Source organism: Cyclopterus lumpus, chromosome 20 (genome assembly GCF_009769545.1).
Source record: "Cyclopterus lumpus isolate fCycLum1 chromosome 20, fCycLum1.pri, whole genome shotgun sequence".
In the NCBI taxonomy this organism is placed as follows: Eukaryota; Metazoa; Chordata; class Actinopteri; order Perciformes; family Cyclopteridae; genus Cyclopterus; species Cyclopterus lumpus.
This window is the reverse complement of record NC_046985.1, coordinates 11662713-11678468: the sequence shown is the minus strand read 5'-3', so window position 1 is coordinate 11678468 and position 15756 is coordinate 11662713. Positions and strand designations below refer to the sequence as shown.

General features: G+C 41.8%; 1 protein-coding gene across 9 annotated transcripts in view; it reads left to right on the top strand.

Moving 5' to 3' along the window:
- Positions 1 to 238: 238 nt before the first annotated feature.
- Positions 239 to 15756, top strand: part of relch (RAB11 binding and LisH domain, coiled-coil and HEAT repeat containing) — a 31624-nt gene continuing 16106 nt past the window's right edge. For 4 of the 9 annotated variants that reach the window (XR_004611699.1, XR_004611700.1, XM_034559707.1 and 1 more), the window contains exons 1-12: positions 255 to 793; positions 5420 to 5509; positions 8351 to 8422; positions 8573 to 8628; positions 8778 to 8891; positions 9177 to 9371; positions 9890 to 9984; positions 10661 to 10790; positions 10923 to 11080; positions 12309 to 12384; positions 12461 to 12556; positions 13209 to 13232. Coding sequence is in view for 6 of the 9 variants with exons in the window: in XM_034559707.1 (XP_034415598.1) it covers positions 340 to 793; positions 5420 to 5509; positions 8351 to 8422; positions 8573 to 8628; positions 8778 to 8891; positions 9177 to 9371; positions 9890 to 9984; positions 10661 to 10790; positions 10923 to 11080; positions 12309 to 12384; positions 12461 to 12556; positions 13209 to 13232 (1560 nt within the window). In the remaining 3 variants the exon portion in view is untranslated. Of the gene's footprint in view, positions 794 to 5419; positions 5510 to 8350; positions 8423 to 8572; positions 8629 to 8777; positions 8892 to 9176; positions 9372 to 9889; positions 9985 to 10660; positions 10791 to 10922; positions 11081 to 12308; positions 12385 to 12460; positions 12557 to 13208; positions 13233 to 15756 lie in introns of all 9 variants that reach the window. The other 5 variants (XR_004611701.1, XM_034559711.1, XM_034559709.1 and 2 more) reach the window with 3 other exon arrangements.

Here is a 15756-nt window from a genome sequence, read left to right as displayed (position 1 = left end):
TTATTTATTAAAATAAATGTGTTACAATTCAGTTTCACTGTAAAAATGTTATTGTCACAGCGTGTGGTTCTTTGATGACACATTAGCGAGCACAGGCTATCTTTCAGCTGTCAGCTGAATGTGCCCTGCCCAGTTTTCCTTTCTGTCTCGCCATTGTCCAATCATGTTCTACTATCCCATAAAAGAGGCGGGCTTTGGATCAAATTTGGCTAATCATAGCATCGCATTTTTCCCCCTTGTTAAAGCCACCTATGGTCGCTAGCCTGATGTCCATTCAGGAAGAAGCGGGTCTGATTAGCTTAGCTAGTTTAGGTTGCTAAAAATCCTTATAGTGAAAAAATGGCGTCGGTCAACCCGTTCAATCTCAGCGACTCCGAGGAAGAGGCTGAACGGCGACCCAATGAAACGGTTGACACCGCGAGAAGTCCCAGTGTAGGGGCGCCAGGGCCGCCGCCAGGCAATCCTTTCTCTCCACCTGCGGACGCCGAGCCCCCGACACTCCTGCTGTCTAGCAACCGGACGAGCCCCAGTGGCGGCGAGGGCTCGGTCTCGATAGCGGCTATCTCCGCGATGGCAGGCGCTACCGAGACACGGATATCTGTGGACGGCATTGCTGCTCAGCTATTACGGGACCAATACCTCCTCACGGCCCTTGAGTTTCACACAGAACTGTTGGAAGCAGGCAGAGAGCTGCCGAGGCTCAGGGATTATTTCTCTAACCCTGGCAACTTCGAGCGTCAGAGCGGCACTCCGCCCGCCAAAGATCAGGTACTTGGACCTGGAGGACCACTGAGTAAGTAACGTCAGCTGCTCCCAGTGCTCGTCATGTAGCTGTCGACTGGCTCTGGCTTTAATGCAGCGTTATGCTAACTAACGTTATCGTAAAACGCTAGAGTCGGAAGCCCCATAGATCCCGAGATAACATCCGCTTGCTGCACCTGTCCACCTCCTGGTTGAGGGCCCGCGCAGTCAACAAGCGGGTTTCGATCGTCAGCTGTGCTGGCTGACATTCAGACTACATCATCACAGAAATGCTATTATACTCTACCACACTATCCAGCCGGATGAGTGGTACTATGGCAGCCCCATAATAATGATGAGAAGTTTTTGAGCTCTGTAGGGAAATGCCTCGTTCCCTTGTTCTTTATGCCAGAGCGATGTCAGGATCAACTTTAGCCCCAGAGAAGGAAAACAGGCAACGGAAGAATTAAAAGCAATACTGTGTTGCACTATTCAAGTAAAGCACTTCCGAATTTGAATTGAAGGCTGCAGCCGGTAGACATTTGGTGTCTCGCAGGGCATCTTAGGCTACATCCTGAACTTACTTTGAACCTAAATCTCATTCCTACAGGGGGCAGTGCTTTATAAGAGTGTGTGTGTGTGTGTGTTGCTTTGTACCAGTTGTTATACCAGGCCAGGGATATGCATATCACTTTTTTTTTTAATGAAGGGTGTATATCTGTAGCACCCTCATCCACTTGCAGGACTTCTGTATGGGAATAACCTGCAGTATTATTTGGTGACAGAAAACTATGTATACATCAACACACATGCTATGCAAATTGTAACCATGGTGACAGCCCCAGCCACAAATAGATAAAGCCTGCTATAGAGCAGCAGGAGCATTACCATGAACTTACTGAGTGTTGCGCATGCTTTTAGAGTCTATATGCAAAGTGAATTGGAAATGTTGTGTTTCCTGTCACAGTTTTAATATCCAGGGTCATTTATTTTGAGGATTTCTTCATTTATTCTAGGATTTAAATCAGTGTTTTAGTTTCCGAATGGCTCACAATATTTACAGAATCTCATGACACAGTACTGCATTTGTAACTTTTACTCTTTTGGTTCAGGGTCAGCAACAAGGCCAGATGATGTATTTTCATTGTATAAGCATTTGGCAGTTTTCCAGGGAAGGGACTGACGGCATTTAAATACATGCTGAAAGAGGGGATCTGGTTTTAAAACTAGAATATTTATTTTCTCTCATTTAGATGCAATAGCAATTTTATAATATAATATATTATATAATAACACTTTTTCTCAGGAGGCTGTTGTATAGTCCTGAGGTTAGCTTTAGCAGTTGCCAGTGGAATTATATACTTGAATAGACTGACTTTTACTTTTTAAGAGACCACTGCATCAATCACACATTGTCTGTATGTTCGTTGCAGAGGTCTCGTTGTTGTATTATCATACAAACTCCAAAAAGGTTTGGAGCATGGTCACACAAAAAACACATTCAATGCCTTAACTTAACGCCCTGCAAAATAAACAACTTCTACCTTTTTATATGTACCTTTTTTAAAAAAAATGTTTATTTCGCCAGAGTGCGTTTAAAGGATGATTCGGGTTGCATATTATTTAATGGACCGTCTAACTCATTGTAAAATAACATGTCATAATAACCTCACAGTTAGGGGTCGAACGCATGATACAGAAATGAAGCATCATTGGCTGAGTGTGATGATAGTTTGCTTGGTTTGTTTATGCTTACTTAGCCTTTAGTTCTCAGTGCATTAATAGCATTGTTCAGGTATTTGGTAATGGTTCTGAGTCTTCTGCTAATCTGAAAGTATCCACACACCCAGTCACGGTTGGCTATTGTTCATTGCAGTAAGCGTGTGAACGAGCAGCATTATATCTGCAACTGTTGCTCTAAGCCACATGACACAGCAAGGCATCTCTCCCCACCTTGCTAATTTGCAAACAAGAGAGCATGAATGGTTCTCTCTCCACCCCTCATTGGCTAGTCGGGTCGTTGTTTGCTCTTTTGATGCAAGGACCTTTTGAGCATGCAAGTCATTTAAATTGCCACGTGCGAGGTTGACGGTAAGCTGTCACATTTAAGAAGTTGGTGATGTTTGCCACATAAGACCGAGTATGGGATCCCACAAAGTTGCATGTCAGAACAGGAATCCAAAAGTAAAGTTGTAGTTGCAGGCACCGACCGTGTGCTACTTCAAATGGGTCATATTGTAGCATCACATAAAATGTTCTAGGCAAGATTGTTTGTAACCACTATTCATGTGATCTCTCCTGTTACACATCTGTGAAGTTGGCACAAACCTGTGTGAGTGTGTGAAGGGGAATAATGATATTTTTTCGAGTGTTCACTTAGTTCATGTAGTTCTGGACCAGCAAAGACTGGCTGCCTGCCTTTTATTAAACTCGTTCTGTGCATATTAATGCAAGTGTTGTACATGCATATTTCTTGGCAGCGAAGCAAAACTCAATGTGGGTTATTTATTGTTGTACCTCTTTCATTGTGAATTAGCACAGCCTTCCAAAGATTCCACAGACACTATGTCACTGTGTAGTCACACCAATTTATCACCTGGCCTACTATTAACTATGGAATCTCTTTGTTCTCAAACTAAACTTTTGCTCCTTTCCCTGCCACCAATGTATCTGCTTTGTTTTACATACTTGCAAAAGCACAACAAATATCCTTTATCATATTTGTCTTTTGTTGTCCTTAAGATTCAATTCTTTTTGTAATATTAGTGTTTTCAATACAAACCAGCAGCGACTGCCTGGAACTACAAAAGCACCAAGAAAGCCTGCAGGGCCGTTGTGAAAGACCTGCAGAAGTTGTACATCAGGAGTACACTGCAGTCTTTGTTACAATTACATCGATGCAGCCATCGTCCAGTCTTTGCAGGTCCACATCACCAAGATGTCGGCTAAGCTTGCAAAGACGAAGGATCCTGTGGATCCCGTGTGTACTTTTGCTCCAAGTCCTGGCTTTTGCCGGTTTAATTGCTGTGGCAGTTCTATTCACACCCGTCCGATGAAGCAGCACAACAACAGCTGTAAGTGGAGGAGGTGTTTAGCAAAGCGACACAGAGGTCCAGGTTAACGCTGAGGCCTCGCAGTTTCTTCCTGCGGCGACGTGGTTTACTTCGGTATTCCCACACTACCAATCATGATGATGATGTCACCTCACAGTAAGAGAGGCCTGGGTGTGAATGTGAGCATGAATGGTTGTCTGTCTCTATATGTGCCCTGCGATAAACTGGCAACTTGTCCAGGGTGAACCCCGCCTTCGCCCAATGTCAGCTGGATCGGCTCCAGCGCCTCCACAAGCCTGAATAGGATAAGCGGTTCGGAGAACTGAATGGAATACTGATCAAGTCAATGATATTATAAGCTAACAACCACTGATATACAATTACAAGCCAACTACCTGAAATCAACAAACAATTGTATGGGTGTGTGTGTGTGTGCAATTTAGGCACACATTTGTGTGCTCCTTCACTTTTTGGAATTAAAGGTTTTTTTCTCCCTCACACAGACATGCTTACCAACTTTCTATTATCCTCTAATTCACCAAATACCTTTCAAACATTATCACAAGGTAAGGACAGTCGTAAGCATTCTCCATAGAAAGATGGGTGAACCTGACGTCAGCAAGACGAAACAATGACACCACACACACACACACACACACACACACACTCTCTCTTAGCCAGAAGCGCTCACTGTACAGTCACAGTAATGAAAGTGTGACATACATTTGAACATGTGACACACACACACACACACACACAGAAAAAGAGAGCCGTTTTTAAACAGGCCTCAAGTGGCCATTCCAGGAACTGCAGTTTTGAGCAACTCTGCGTTGGCTTCATTTCTCAGCACCGGCTGTCGCGTCGGATCATCCCACCAAGACAAAGCCCAGAAATATTAAGGTTACCAATACATGACAGCTATGAGCTGATGGTCCTTTGTTTTAAATGTTGATTTAATGTGATTCAAAAGCCAAAAGCAGCCCGTGCTTGTGACCTTCCACTATATCCGAGGTATCAGAGAACAAACAGTCCAAGGTTGCACTTGTTTTGAGGTGGAGGAAAACGAACAGCCTACCTCGGTGAAATAGGAGCACAAGTATGCTTCTGCATCAGCTTCCTCTGCTCTTTTGAGTGAACAATAGCTACTCAGATGTGAGGTTGTTGGCTGGAGGTGTTAAGTTTGGAATTGGGTGTTTCCATAAAGTAAAGGTCTTCGCAGAGTTAACATTTCGTGATTTACTTGTTTTCCCACATGTGCAGTGACTCATATGTTTCTTGGCTTAAGTATAACCACCCTACATAGTCTTTTAGAGGTCTCTGCTTTTAGCAAAATGTAACAAAGTTTCCATCTGTTTGGTCGAAGAGTGGCCTATTGGTTAGTCACCATCACTTCCAGCCTGGTGGAGAGTCCTTAAGCAAAAAGCTAAATCCCTACCACAGTGGGGCTACTGATGTGTAGCTGACCCCTGACAGGTCCACAGGGGTCAGCTACACACCAGAGAGGAGCACATATAAAGGAACATTTCTTTAGCATTTGTGCATACTGGTTAATCTTTGGTCTCGTCTAATTGTTGGGAGTGTATACATGTCTCACTTTTAATCTCCGTCTATGTGTCTCCATTCAGATCGAGCAGGCAGCATCAGCACATTGGACTCTCTGGACTTTGCCCGTTACTCAGATGACGGCAACCGAGAGTCGGACGAGCGAGTGGCAGGTAAGATGAACCCTAGTGCCAGAGTTCAGAGCAAGAGACCCGGCTTAACCACGTGGACATAAAAAAATACAAAATCAGGGAAATAGGCATTGACAGAATGGGACGGGGGCGTAGAAACAAAGACCTGCTGCATCAAAGCCTGTATAACGGTGATGTTCAGGGTAAGCCACCACAAAGTTTAAATATGGATTAATTCTGGTGTTGTCACAGTGACACGACTGTATACGAGCTGCTTTCCCCGGGATGACAAAATAATGAGCATATGTGCTTTAACACATTTGATGTCAGAGTCCAAGCTAAACAAGAGTGGTATCGGATTGTGCTTTTTCAGGCTGTTTTTAGGGAGACTTAAGTTAATTAACGGACAGTGTTTTCTGAAAACATAGCTCTTTGCCCACATGTACCACTTCCAACAGGCTGTATGTTTTCTTTCTTTAACTCGGTTGAGGTGTTCGTGCCTCTGCGTCAGCTCTCACACCATTGAGTCAGTCTGTGGTATTTTCGGTACAGAACCTGTCTCAGAATTGTTTGAAATCACACCCCTCTTTCCACCCTGTGGCTCTGTTGTGACACACCATTATACAGTTTTTGCCATAAACATTTACAGCTGAGTCTGAAACCGATGGCGCCTCATCACAAAGCGCTGGTTTTAGGAGCAGCTGCTTAGTTACAAGCAGCTTGTTGGTTTTTGCTTATGTGTGATGAGTATATTTACACTGCTGACTAAAGGAAAACAAACAGGTGGATATGCTTAACTTTTAACATTAATGTAGAAGGCACAACGCTGTCATGCAAGGACTTATACTATTATGTTAACTTAAACTGCCTCCTGTTTTCATCTTTTATATTTTATAATCGATGTAAATCGAAGTAAAACATTACTTTTTAGCCCTGCACATTATACCATAGTACAGGTGGTTAGTAATAATAACATCCTTTACATCCTTGTTTCTGTAGTCATCCACCTATTTGTTCAATAAGTGGTAGTTAGTCCTGAAAACCCCCAATCCATAACTGCAGTATGGAATTGTGCACAAACTGGCATATTTTATGATTCATGTTTTCTTTGACATTAGATGTTTTTTTCCTCCTGTACTGGGTGCATCAGTGCTAAGCATGAACATTAGACTGTCTTCCTGTATTCTAAAATGTTTGTTTTTTTACGTGTCTATGAACTCTAGATGTCAGTACATTTAATGTATTTATTGCATTATTAAAGTAGAACAAGGATGACATTGTATTAACACGTTTATTAGGTGGATACACTTAAACTGTAAACAGGGAACTAGTTTGTTTGTGGTTTGGGGCTTTTAACTGACATGCAGTACATTAATGCAAAGAAAGGGCACATTTAAGACCATGCAGCAGAGATATTGGGTCCATGCTCCCAACTACATAATATGCATCTTAAAAAAAAAAAAAGAAAAGAGACTATCATTCACCAAATTGGCACCTTCCAACTCCTCTCCTCCCTCTTCACTGACCCCCACTCTAATCCCTTCAAACTGTTCTTCTTGCCAAGATGCCTGGCCCCAGCTGTCTGACTCTGGGTTTTCTGGCTTTCTCCTGACGTTGATCAAACCCCAGTGACCGATACTGGACAAGTCACTCCATCCAGACTAGCTTTTTGCTTCTTCTTTTTTTGTAACCTCCCCGTTATTCAGTTCTTGGTTTTCCATTTGTTGCGCTTGCATCCTGTGCACTCTTGATCTGCTGGACAGGTTAGGAATGATGGATTCAGAGTGGGTGAATTTGGCCATAAAAGTCCAACTATTATGTGTGGCTGGCATTTGTCTTTGCCAAAATATAATATTCCTAAAGTTATGGAAACTGAAAGTTGACTGGCATTACAGAAAATTACTGTGTTTACACTAAAGATTGATGAGCATTCTTCCTTTTTGCACTTGTCATACTGGTATGTTGAGTATGAAACCAATACCTGTTGATCCATAATCCTGGACATTAGAGAGATATTCGGGGACAGGATCACATGAGATGGCAGATTTTCAGTGCACAGTTATGCAACATAGTTTTCCTTCTCCATCGCTTCTTACCTTTTGCGTGTGTTTTTTTTTTATTTTTTTAATCTAACGTGTCTCAGAATATTGTGTGTTCTCTTTATTTATTCAGTGTTGGTTTAAGCCCTTCACATTTCAATGTACAAATCAAGTGTTGCTGCCTCTGATTGTATAAGATGTCAGAAACAGCTTGCTTGTGTTATTAATATGGTGGTTCTTTTTATTTGTATTTATTTTTTATGGAAAACGATAACATACCATGTTCTAATTGACTTTTTGATTCTTGACTTAGAACTTTGTGGCTTAGAAGAAGTAACAACCTGAGCAGTGGCTGCCAGTCGAGTGGCTTGAAACCAAATTATTAATTACTTGTTAGTAACTAGACATCCTTTGTCAGACAGCTCCTAGATTATCAAAGCTACATTTAGGTAGCTTGAATCGATTTGTTCACCTCAGCTACAGTTGAAGTAACTTTGGACTCACATTTTTGAAGTCGGTCACATCAGTGCTGTTAATGGGAGGCAAACGAGGGCAGGAAACCTAACCATTGAGATGCGTCTCAATGCATTACACACACTTGTTAAACAGACTATCATCGAGCCGGCTTTACCATGATCCTCTGCTGCATGCGTTCCTTGGATCCATGATTTGCATGTACCCTTTTTGTTGTTTTGTTTTATGACTCTTACTCTTGTGTGGTTGTTTTGGTTTTCATGCCCATCTTTGTTTTATTTCTTTGTTCCCTGTCTTTGGTTGGATGCATTTCCTGTGTGTGTATGTGTGTGTGTGTGTGTGTGTGTGTGTGTTGTCACTTCCTGTCCAGTGCTGGAGTTTGAGCTACGGAAAGCAAAGGAGACCATTCAGGCTCTGCGCGCCAACTTGACTCACGCAGCAGGTGTGGCGTACTTTTAACTTCTTCTCCACCTGAACCCTCTTTTGTTACAGCTTTCCCTCTTTTTTTTTTTTTTGTTTCTAAGAGAATTCCACTAGATGAATAACGCTCAGCATCCTTTCAAACTCATCTAAAATCTTCTCAATTTCTCAGAGAGCGAAGTTCCCTCTCAGGAGAGAAAAAACTACAAGTCAAGTCTTGAAATTCAGGTGGGAAATATTTAAGTGTTGGATTATGAGATTTGTGAATTCCTTTCCTTTTTCAAATGAATCAAGAGATGAAATGTGTTCCTTCAAACCCTGTACTGATTTTACTGCTTTGAGTCATTTTTACAGCTTCTCTTTCCTCTCTACCTCAGGAGCCTATACGCCCACTGGAGAAAAGAGCCTTAAACTTCCTTGTAAATGAATATTTATTAAAAAATGAATACAAACTCTCATCCATCACCTTCTCTGATGAAAATGATGATCAGGTAAAGATTATTCTGACTGACACATATCTGAATAGAATAACAATGTTTTCTTGTTATTTGTCATTAATTTCTGTAATGTTATGCCTCAGGCAAAATAAGAGGTATCAGACTTGGGGGCACTGGTCTATGAACTGTGGTAGGGTCATGTGACCATAAATATATTCAACAACTGGGATCAGCTGTCCTGTTCTCTGAGCCTGCATGAACTTCTGCTTTGTCTATGCAGAGGACACGCACTCGTCCACCACACATTGTTTAATCACTTAGTTTTTTATTTATTTGCAGGACTTTGAGTTGTGGGATGATGTCGGCCTCAACATCCCCAAACCCCCCGACCTGTTACAGCTTTACAGGAACTGTGGTACCCCTCTCCCTTCTCCTCGGGACACGGTTGATGTGTCAGTAGGGGTGGATTTTGGCGATCTTCCAGGAAACTGCATTGCCCAAGATCCCCCAAAAAAGCCTGACCTCTCCCATCAGGTTGGTGTGTATGTACATGTATGGGTTTAATTCGGGGACATTTCTTCATGAGTCGTCGCATCTGTCCATTATTGATGGATTTTTGGCTTGGCTACAAAGAGTGAATCAGTCAGGTATTTTCCTTTTGGCTGCATCAAGAGCTTTGTGATAAAAAAACTGTTGCTCTTCCAAAGCAGCGATGGGCACACCCTTATCATGGACACAGATCCCTTTTTGCTCTCGAAAATAGGCATTGACGCACTTTTTGAGAGACATTGGCAGTTTCCCCCGAAGGTCAATTGCTTTGACTCATGACAGCAAAGTAGTGGAGGCAGTCCACTAAGCTCGGATGATGATGATGATGATGGAAAAACTTAATTTCCCTCGCTACAATCACATTGTTTCAGTAAAAGGCTGTGGCACTAAATGAAAAGTGATCTGAATATAGTTTGAGATATTACCAATTCATGAAGAGTTTTGACTTAGTATAGAATGCAATGTCTGTAAAAAAAAAAAAAAATCTTTGTGTCCCTCTACAGCAGCAGACAGAAGTTGTCCAAGAGTTGGAATACCAGATAAGCCTCCTCAACAATGAGAAACAGAGCCTAGCTGAGCAGATCAAGAAACTGCAGAGGTGTGTGTGTGTGTGTGTGTGTGTGTGTGTGTAAAAGTGAATCAGTCTGAACGTAAAAATAAGACACTGCCGAGAGTTGTGCTATGTGTCTATATGTTCACTGTTAGTATGCTATGGTGCTGACACAGTTTCCTCTATTTATAACTATGAAATGCCATTACAAGAGGAACATTTACCAATACCCCGAGGGGAAAAAAGAAGAAGCATCCATGAAAATGTGGATATGTATTCAGCACTTCAGTACACATTATTACCATAACTGTGACCAAAACCGGCCATGAGGTAGAAGCAGTATGGACATTTCCCCGAAGCGCTGCACTGAATTACAGAGGAAACACTGTTCGGTTACATTCGTGGAATCTATCTTCATTCCATGAGGAATTATTAAGGTTCAGAAAGATTTGCTTCACCACAATCCAAAATTGTTGGAGGTATCTGTTCTACCGCAACTTTTGGATGGAAGACTTTTATCTTGTTGACTCACTTCATTACATTTCATTTAGCTGACGCTTTTTTTTTTCTTTTCTCCAAAGCGAATTACAATCCTTCATACACCGTAGACACAGCTACGGGGAGCAATTCAGGGTTAAGTGCCTTGCTCAAGGGCACATCGACCCACAGTCTCTCCTTCACTAATAAGAGTTATGTGGTGTTTTCTGACCGTCTTCTTTCACAGTGAGATTCAGACACTGAAGAGGACCGTCTCCTCCCCACCTCCGGCCACTCTGGACCTGGGCTCCCAGAATACATCTCACCGCTTGTCGTCATCCACCACCACCACTTCCTCCACTGACCCTCTCTCTGTGGTATGTGGTCAATTTAATTATGTAATGCACATACTTTTGTTAATGGTACCAGTGTCCTGGAATGAAAAAAAGTTTGACAGAGGCCCGGTTATTTGACACATTTATTCCAACTTATCCCCATCTTACCCTCAGCCTCCTACAGATAACGGCCAGTATCTGGACATCCGGGGGGTTTCAGAGCCTGAAACTAAATCAGACCCCTCCTCTACTCAGACCATTTCACAGCCTCACCCACAGTCCCTTAACACGCTTAAGAGGCGGCCTCCTGTCCAGTTTGCGCAACCTAACAGGTGAGTCCTGAAAATCCTGTATATCGACAGATACAAATAGACACTAGAAGAACTGACAATTCTTGTGACAGTAATGATGTATGGAAGTAAGAATTATAAAATTACAATCCATACCGATTTTTCAGGTGGTACTTGAAAGTAGACTACAGAAAAAGATATTCAGTATTCTCGGTATCTACATGTCGGCAACGGCCTCACGCCCCTTCTCAGTATAGTTACCAAATGTATCCACTAGATGGAGGTAGTTCTCAGCCTATGTAGCCACAATGGACTATCACACCAGCACTGACATGGGACTGGCTGCCCTCTCGAGTAAGACTTTACTTCATTTTCACAGAGCACAAAGCAGCCCTGGTGGGAATTGAACTTTTGACCTTTGGTCAAACAATTCTTACCATTATCCCATAATCTTTCTGGGACCCATGCTGTAGTATATTAAGCACACCAACATCTAGTGAATCATCTGGTGAATGGAGTACAGTCTTTTTTATGTAGTTTTTATATTTTCATATATTTCCCCTTTATCAGATAAATGTACAGTCCCAAAAATGTAGTGGCAAAATAGTCATCTGCTGTTGAACAGGTCACAGTGCTAACAGATCAATAGCTAAGAACACCTTTATGTGTAAAGCTCCCACTGATTGGAATAATCTAAATAAATATTCAATCCATAGCATCTTCCTATTATAGGATCAGTTGTGCATATCCATAATGACACCTCTATAATTATCTCTTATGGCTTCATTACTTAATGCTCTCACTGACGGTAATGATTTTCTATAACCTTTGAAAGAATGATCCATGGTCATGCTCTGTTTGAGTATGACCTCCATATTCTGTATGTCTTATTATTGTATATGTATTATTATAATTTGTGTTGTCATATTTGGTATTGTTTAATTATCTTGTTATTTTACTTTTTTGTGAAATGTTTTGTCTAATTGCTTTCTATAATTGTCATTGAGGACCCCCTTAAAAACGAGATGGTACATCTCAAGGGGTTATTCCTAAAGCCAAACTCCAGCTATCTATAGATTGTATTTGTTCTATTCCACTAAAATACACAGCAGTGACATGGGAGAATAGCCCCGCTAAGCTCTCTGGCAGGACGGCCCAGTTCTCAATCATCCAGTGGTCAGGCCAGTCTCCATAGGGCTCGCGGAGTACAGACGGTGTGGTTCAGACTGCAGTAACTGTTTTTTTGCTCTTTTTGTTTGTGGTGTCGCAGAAAGTTATCCCCGGCCTTCCAGCAAGCCCTGCTGTCCTTCTGCAGAATGTGCTCCGACAGCCGCCTGGGAGCAGAGGTCAGCCCATTTTCATGCAGAAGAGTACCTTTATGACCACGTACAGTACAGTACATAATGCCCCTCTCATTTCCAGGTGTCTCGTATAGCAGACAGTGAGGAGAGTGTGATGTTAATGCTGGGCCGCTGCCTCCCTCACATCGTCCCGAATGTCCTTCTTGCTAAACGAGAGGTAACCCCACTTCTGCCTGCTGCTCCTCTTCTCCTGCTCACCCTTCATTATTGTCATCATATGGCTACTGCACGATCCAATAGATACACATACAGCAGCAGGGCTAAGTAAGGTGAGAAGACGGTCATCTTCAGCCTGTAAAACAATCCCAGCCAAACTATGTCTTCGTAGACAAGCAGTGAATCATTTCTTCGTCTTCAGTCAAAGTGTGTGTGTGTGTGTGTGTGTGTGTGTGTGTGTGTGTGTGTGTGTGTGTGTGTGTGTGTGTGTGTGTGTGTGTGTGTGTGTGTGTGTGTGTGTGTGTGTGTGTGTGTGTGTGTGTGTGTGTGTGTGTGTGTGTGTGTGTGTGTGTGTGTGTGTGTGTGTGTGTGTGTGTGTGTGTGTGTGTGTGTGTGTGTGTGTGTGTGTGTGTGTGTGTGTGTGTGTGTGATAACCTGCAAATACCCAGCTGACTTGTGTCTATCTATTGATTGGGAAATTCACCTCCGTTTATCACGGTGTTTGTTTTCACCCGTGTCGTCATCATTTCTCCTCTGCTGTATTTGTCCCCCACTCATGTTTGCTGTCCTTTTTGCCTTCACTGGTTTTTTATTTTTACTCTTCTCTTTTCGTCTCACTCATTCTCTCACTCTCATGCATGCCTCTCTTCTAGAGAATGGTTACACATCTTTGCCAGGTGAGTCTTTCACGCACTCATCTGCATGGTTCTCACATGACCTATGGACCTAAAATAATGTAACTTATGCATCTGCTCCTGTTGGCTACATCTGCTGCCGCATTAGTCTGGCCTGCCGTAATAATTATATTTTTATTTTTGGTATTTCTGCGCCAGCGACTGTCATTATGCAGTCTTGCATTGTCTTAAAAAGGAATATGACAATATATATACATTTAAAATATGAACTGATATGCAAAGATGACTTAAGGTATGCAGTTTTAGCCTAACAGTGTACTACAGTCTACTGTATGTCTCTTAACCCCGGTGTGTTTTTACTCCTTTTCTTATTGGTTCCCTGTTTGATTTATTTGCTGTGGTGTTTGAGATTCTGCAGTGATTTTAATTGATCTTGTACCATTACCTCAAACTTATTAAAAGTAGCTGAATTATTTAAATTAAAAAAAAATAATAATTCTCCTTAATAAGAGATGTGCAGGGCTTCCAAGTAACTAAATGTAAAACAGCTTTATTTTAAATAGCTGTCAGTGAACATTTTCGTTCTTGTTTTCAATTGTTTTTATGAGGATTTAAAATGGATTAGGCATGTACAGGCGATTACTCCCTCCAAGCTATAACGCAGACACCTGCACAGGTGTTCCGTCTAAACAGAACTGCTTGCATGCATGTCAGTGTGTTTCCACGTCTATACAAATGCTATGTGCTTGAATTTTGTGCAGTGTACTGAAACTTTATAAGACACAAAATGGAGTGATTTTGAAAGAGGTAAGTCGGGTTGGAGTGGTTTCCAGTCGGGCTGCTTTGCATATCACACTGGTTATGTTGCTTTAGTCAAACTCTGACAGTTAGGGATAACTTAATCTCTTCGCAAAATCAGGATAAACAAACTGGGGGAGAGGATGACAAAGATTAAAACACCGAACATTTAAGCCTCTGAGTGAGTGGTGTGGACTTTGTTCCATATCCGTTAGCTTCACCAACCATGACATTGAACACACACACACACACACACACACACACACACACACACACACACACACACACACACACACACACACACACACACACACACACACACACACACACACACACACACACACACACAGAGCTGCTCACACTTCCATCTTGTAACTTGATGCTTTCTTACCACCACAAGCCTGGAGAGGAGGCACACCTTTAGTTGTCTGAATGTGACACCCACTTAAGAACAAAAGGTGTTTGACCTGAAACGGTGGAATGATGCATTAAAACTCTGCCTGCCACCTGGCTATAATATCAGACACTGTAAATCATTAAACATTGTGTTTGTCTTCAACATACTGTAATGCAATGTGATTGTATTTTACTTTTCTTATGGAGGCAAAGGCTTGATTTGGGGTAATTCTTTACAGCACTGCTTTCTTTATCCAATTGAATACACAGTAAAGGGTGTGTGGTGGTATCACTGTGAAGAGAGTAACTGCATCTTGTCAGGAATGACTTCCTTTTTCTCCTGGCCAGATTAAGTGTGATCTTTAACGAACTACTGGAAAGACTAAGAACATTGACAGTTTTATCGGGGCTGTTACGAGAATAAACATTAGGAGTTAAGTTATAACTAGTGTTTACTTTCTGCTGTGTCTTTGTACTCCAGCTATATTTTGTCTGATGATGCAGTACAATATCAGAATTCATAAAAAAAGAAACCCAATTGAAAAGAACTGGCACCTGGAGGGCAGAAGCCTATGTAGGAGGTCGCAAATAAAATATTAATAGCCGCAACCTGCAAAAACCTTAGCAATGCTTAATTGGCAAACAATAGTGCATCAACAATCACTCACGACTGTAGTTTGATTTTAGGACTGTTGTGTCACCAAAGGCTACTCATATAATCATAATAAGCCCATCGTGAAGCATATACAGTACAAAAAATGCGTCAACAAAAGGTACAGGCCGTCTTCCTCCTGGCTTTTTATTTTAATTTCTTTTCTTGAGTCCTTTCACATAAACCTGTGCAATACAACAACAGTGATTGTAACGCATAGGGATACTGCATATGTTTCAACATTTACAAAGAGATGGAGATCACTGTATTTTGAAATCTTTTTTTTTATTTTATTGATATTAATGTCCAGTGTTTTTAAAAAAAAATATTTGAATGTGAGAGTTAAAAATGTATTACATGTTTACAAAGATGTGATAAGATTAAGAATCTGGAAATCAACAAAAAAAGTGCAACATTTGGATGCAGCACACATCGTGGTGCTTGGACTGGAATATGTAGTCGCTCTGCTTTTTGAGGTAAAGCCTCAGGCCCCCTGGCCTCAGGGTCCTGGCCTCAAAGTCCTGGCCTCAGGGTCCTGGCGTCGTGCTGCCCACTCTACCTGCCCACAATGTTTATCCAGGACCGGTCAGATGTTTGACCTAAAGGAGTCTCCAGTCAGTAACACAGGAGTTCACACAGAACTAGAACAGGATCAGCGTGTGTTCTGGCATTTCAGATGTGTGTTGAATTTATTTATTTGTTTTATCATGCCAGTGCTGT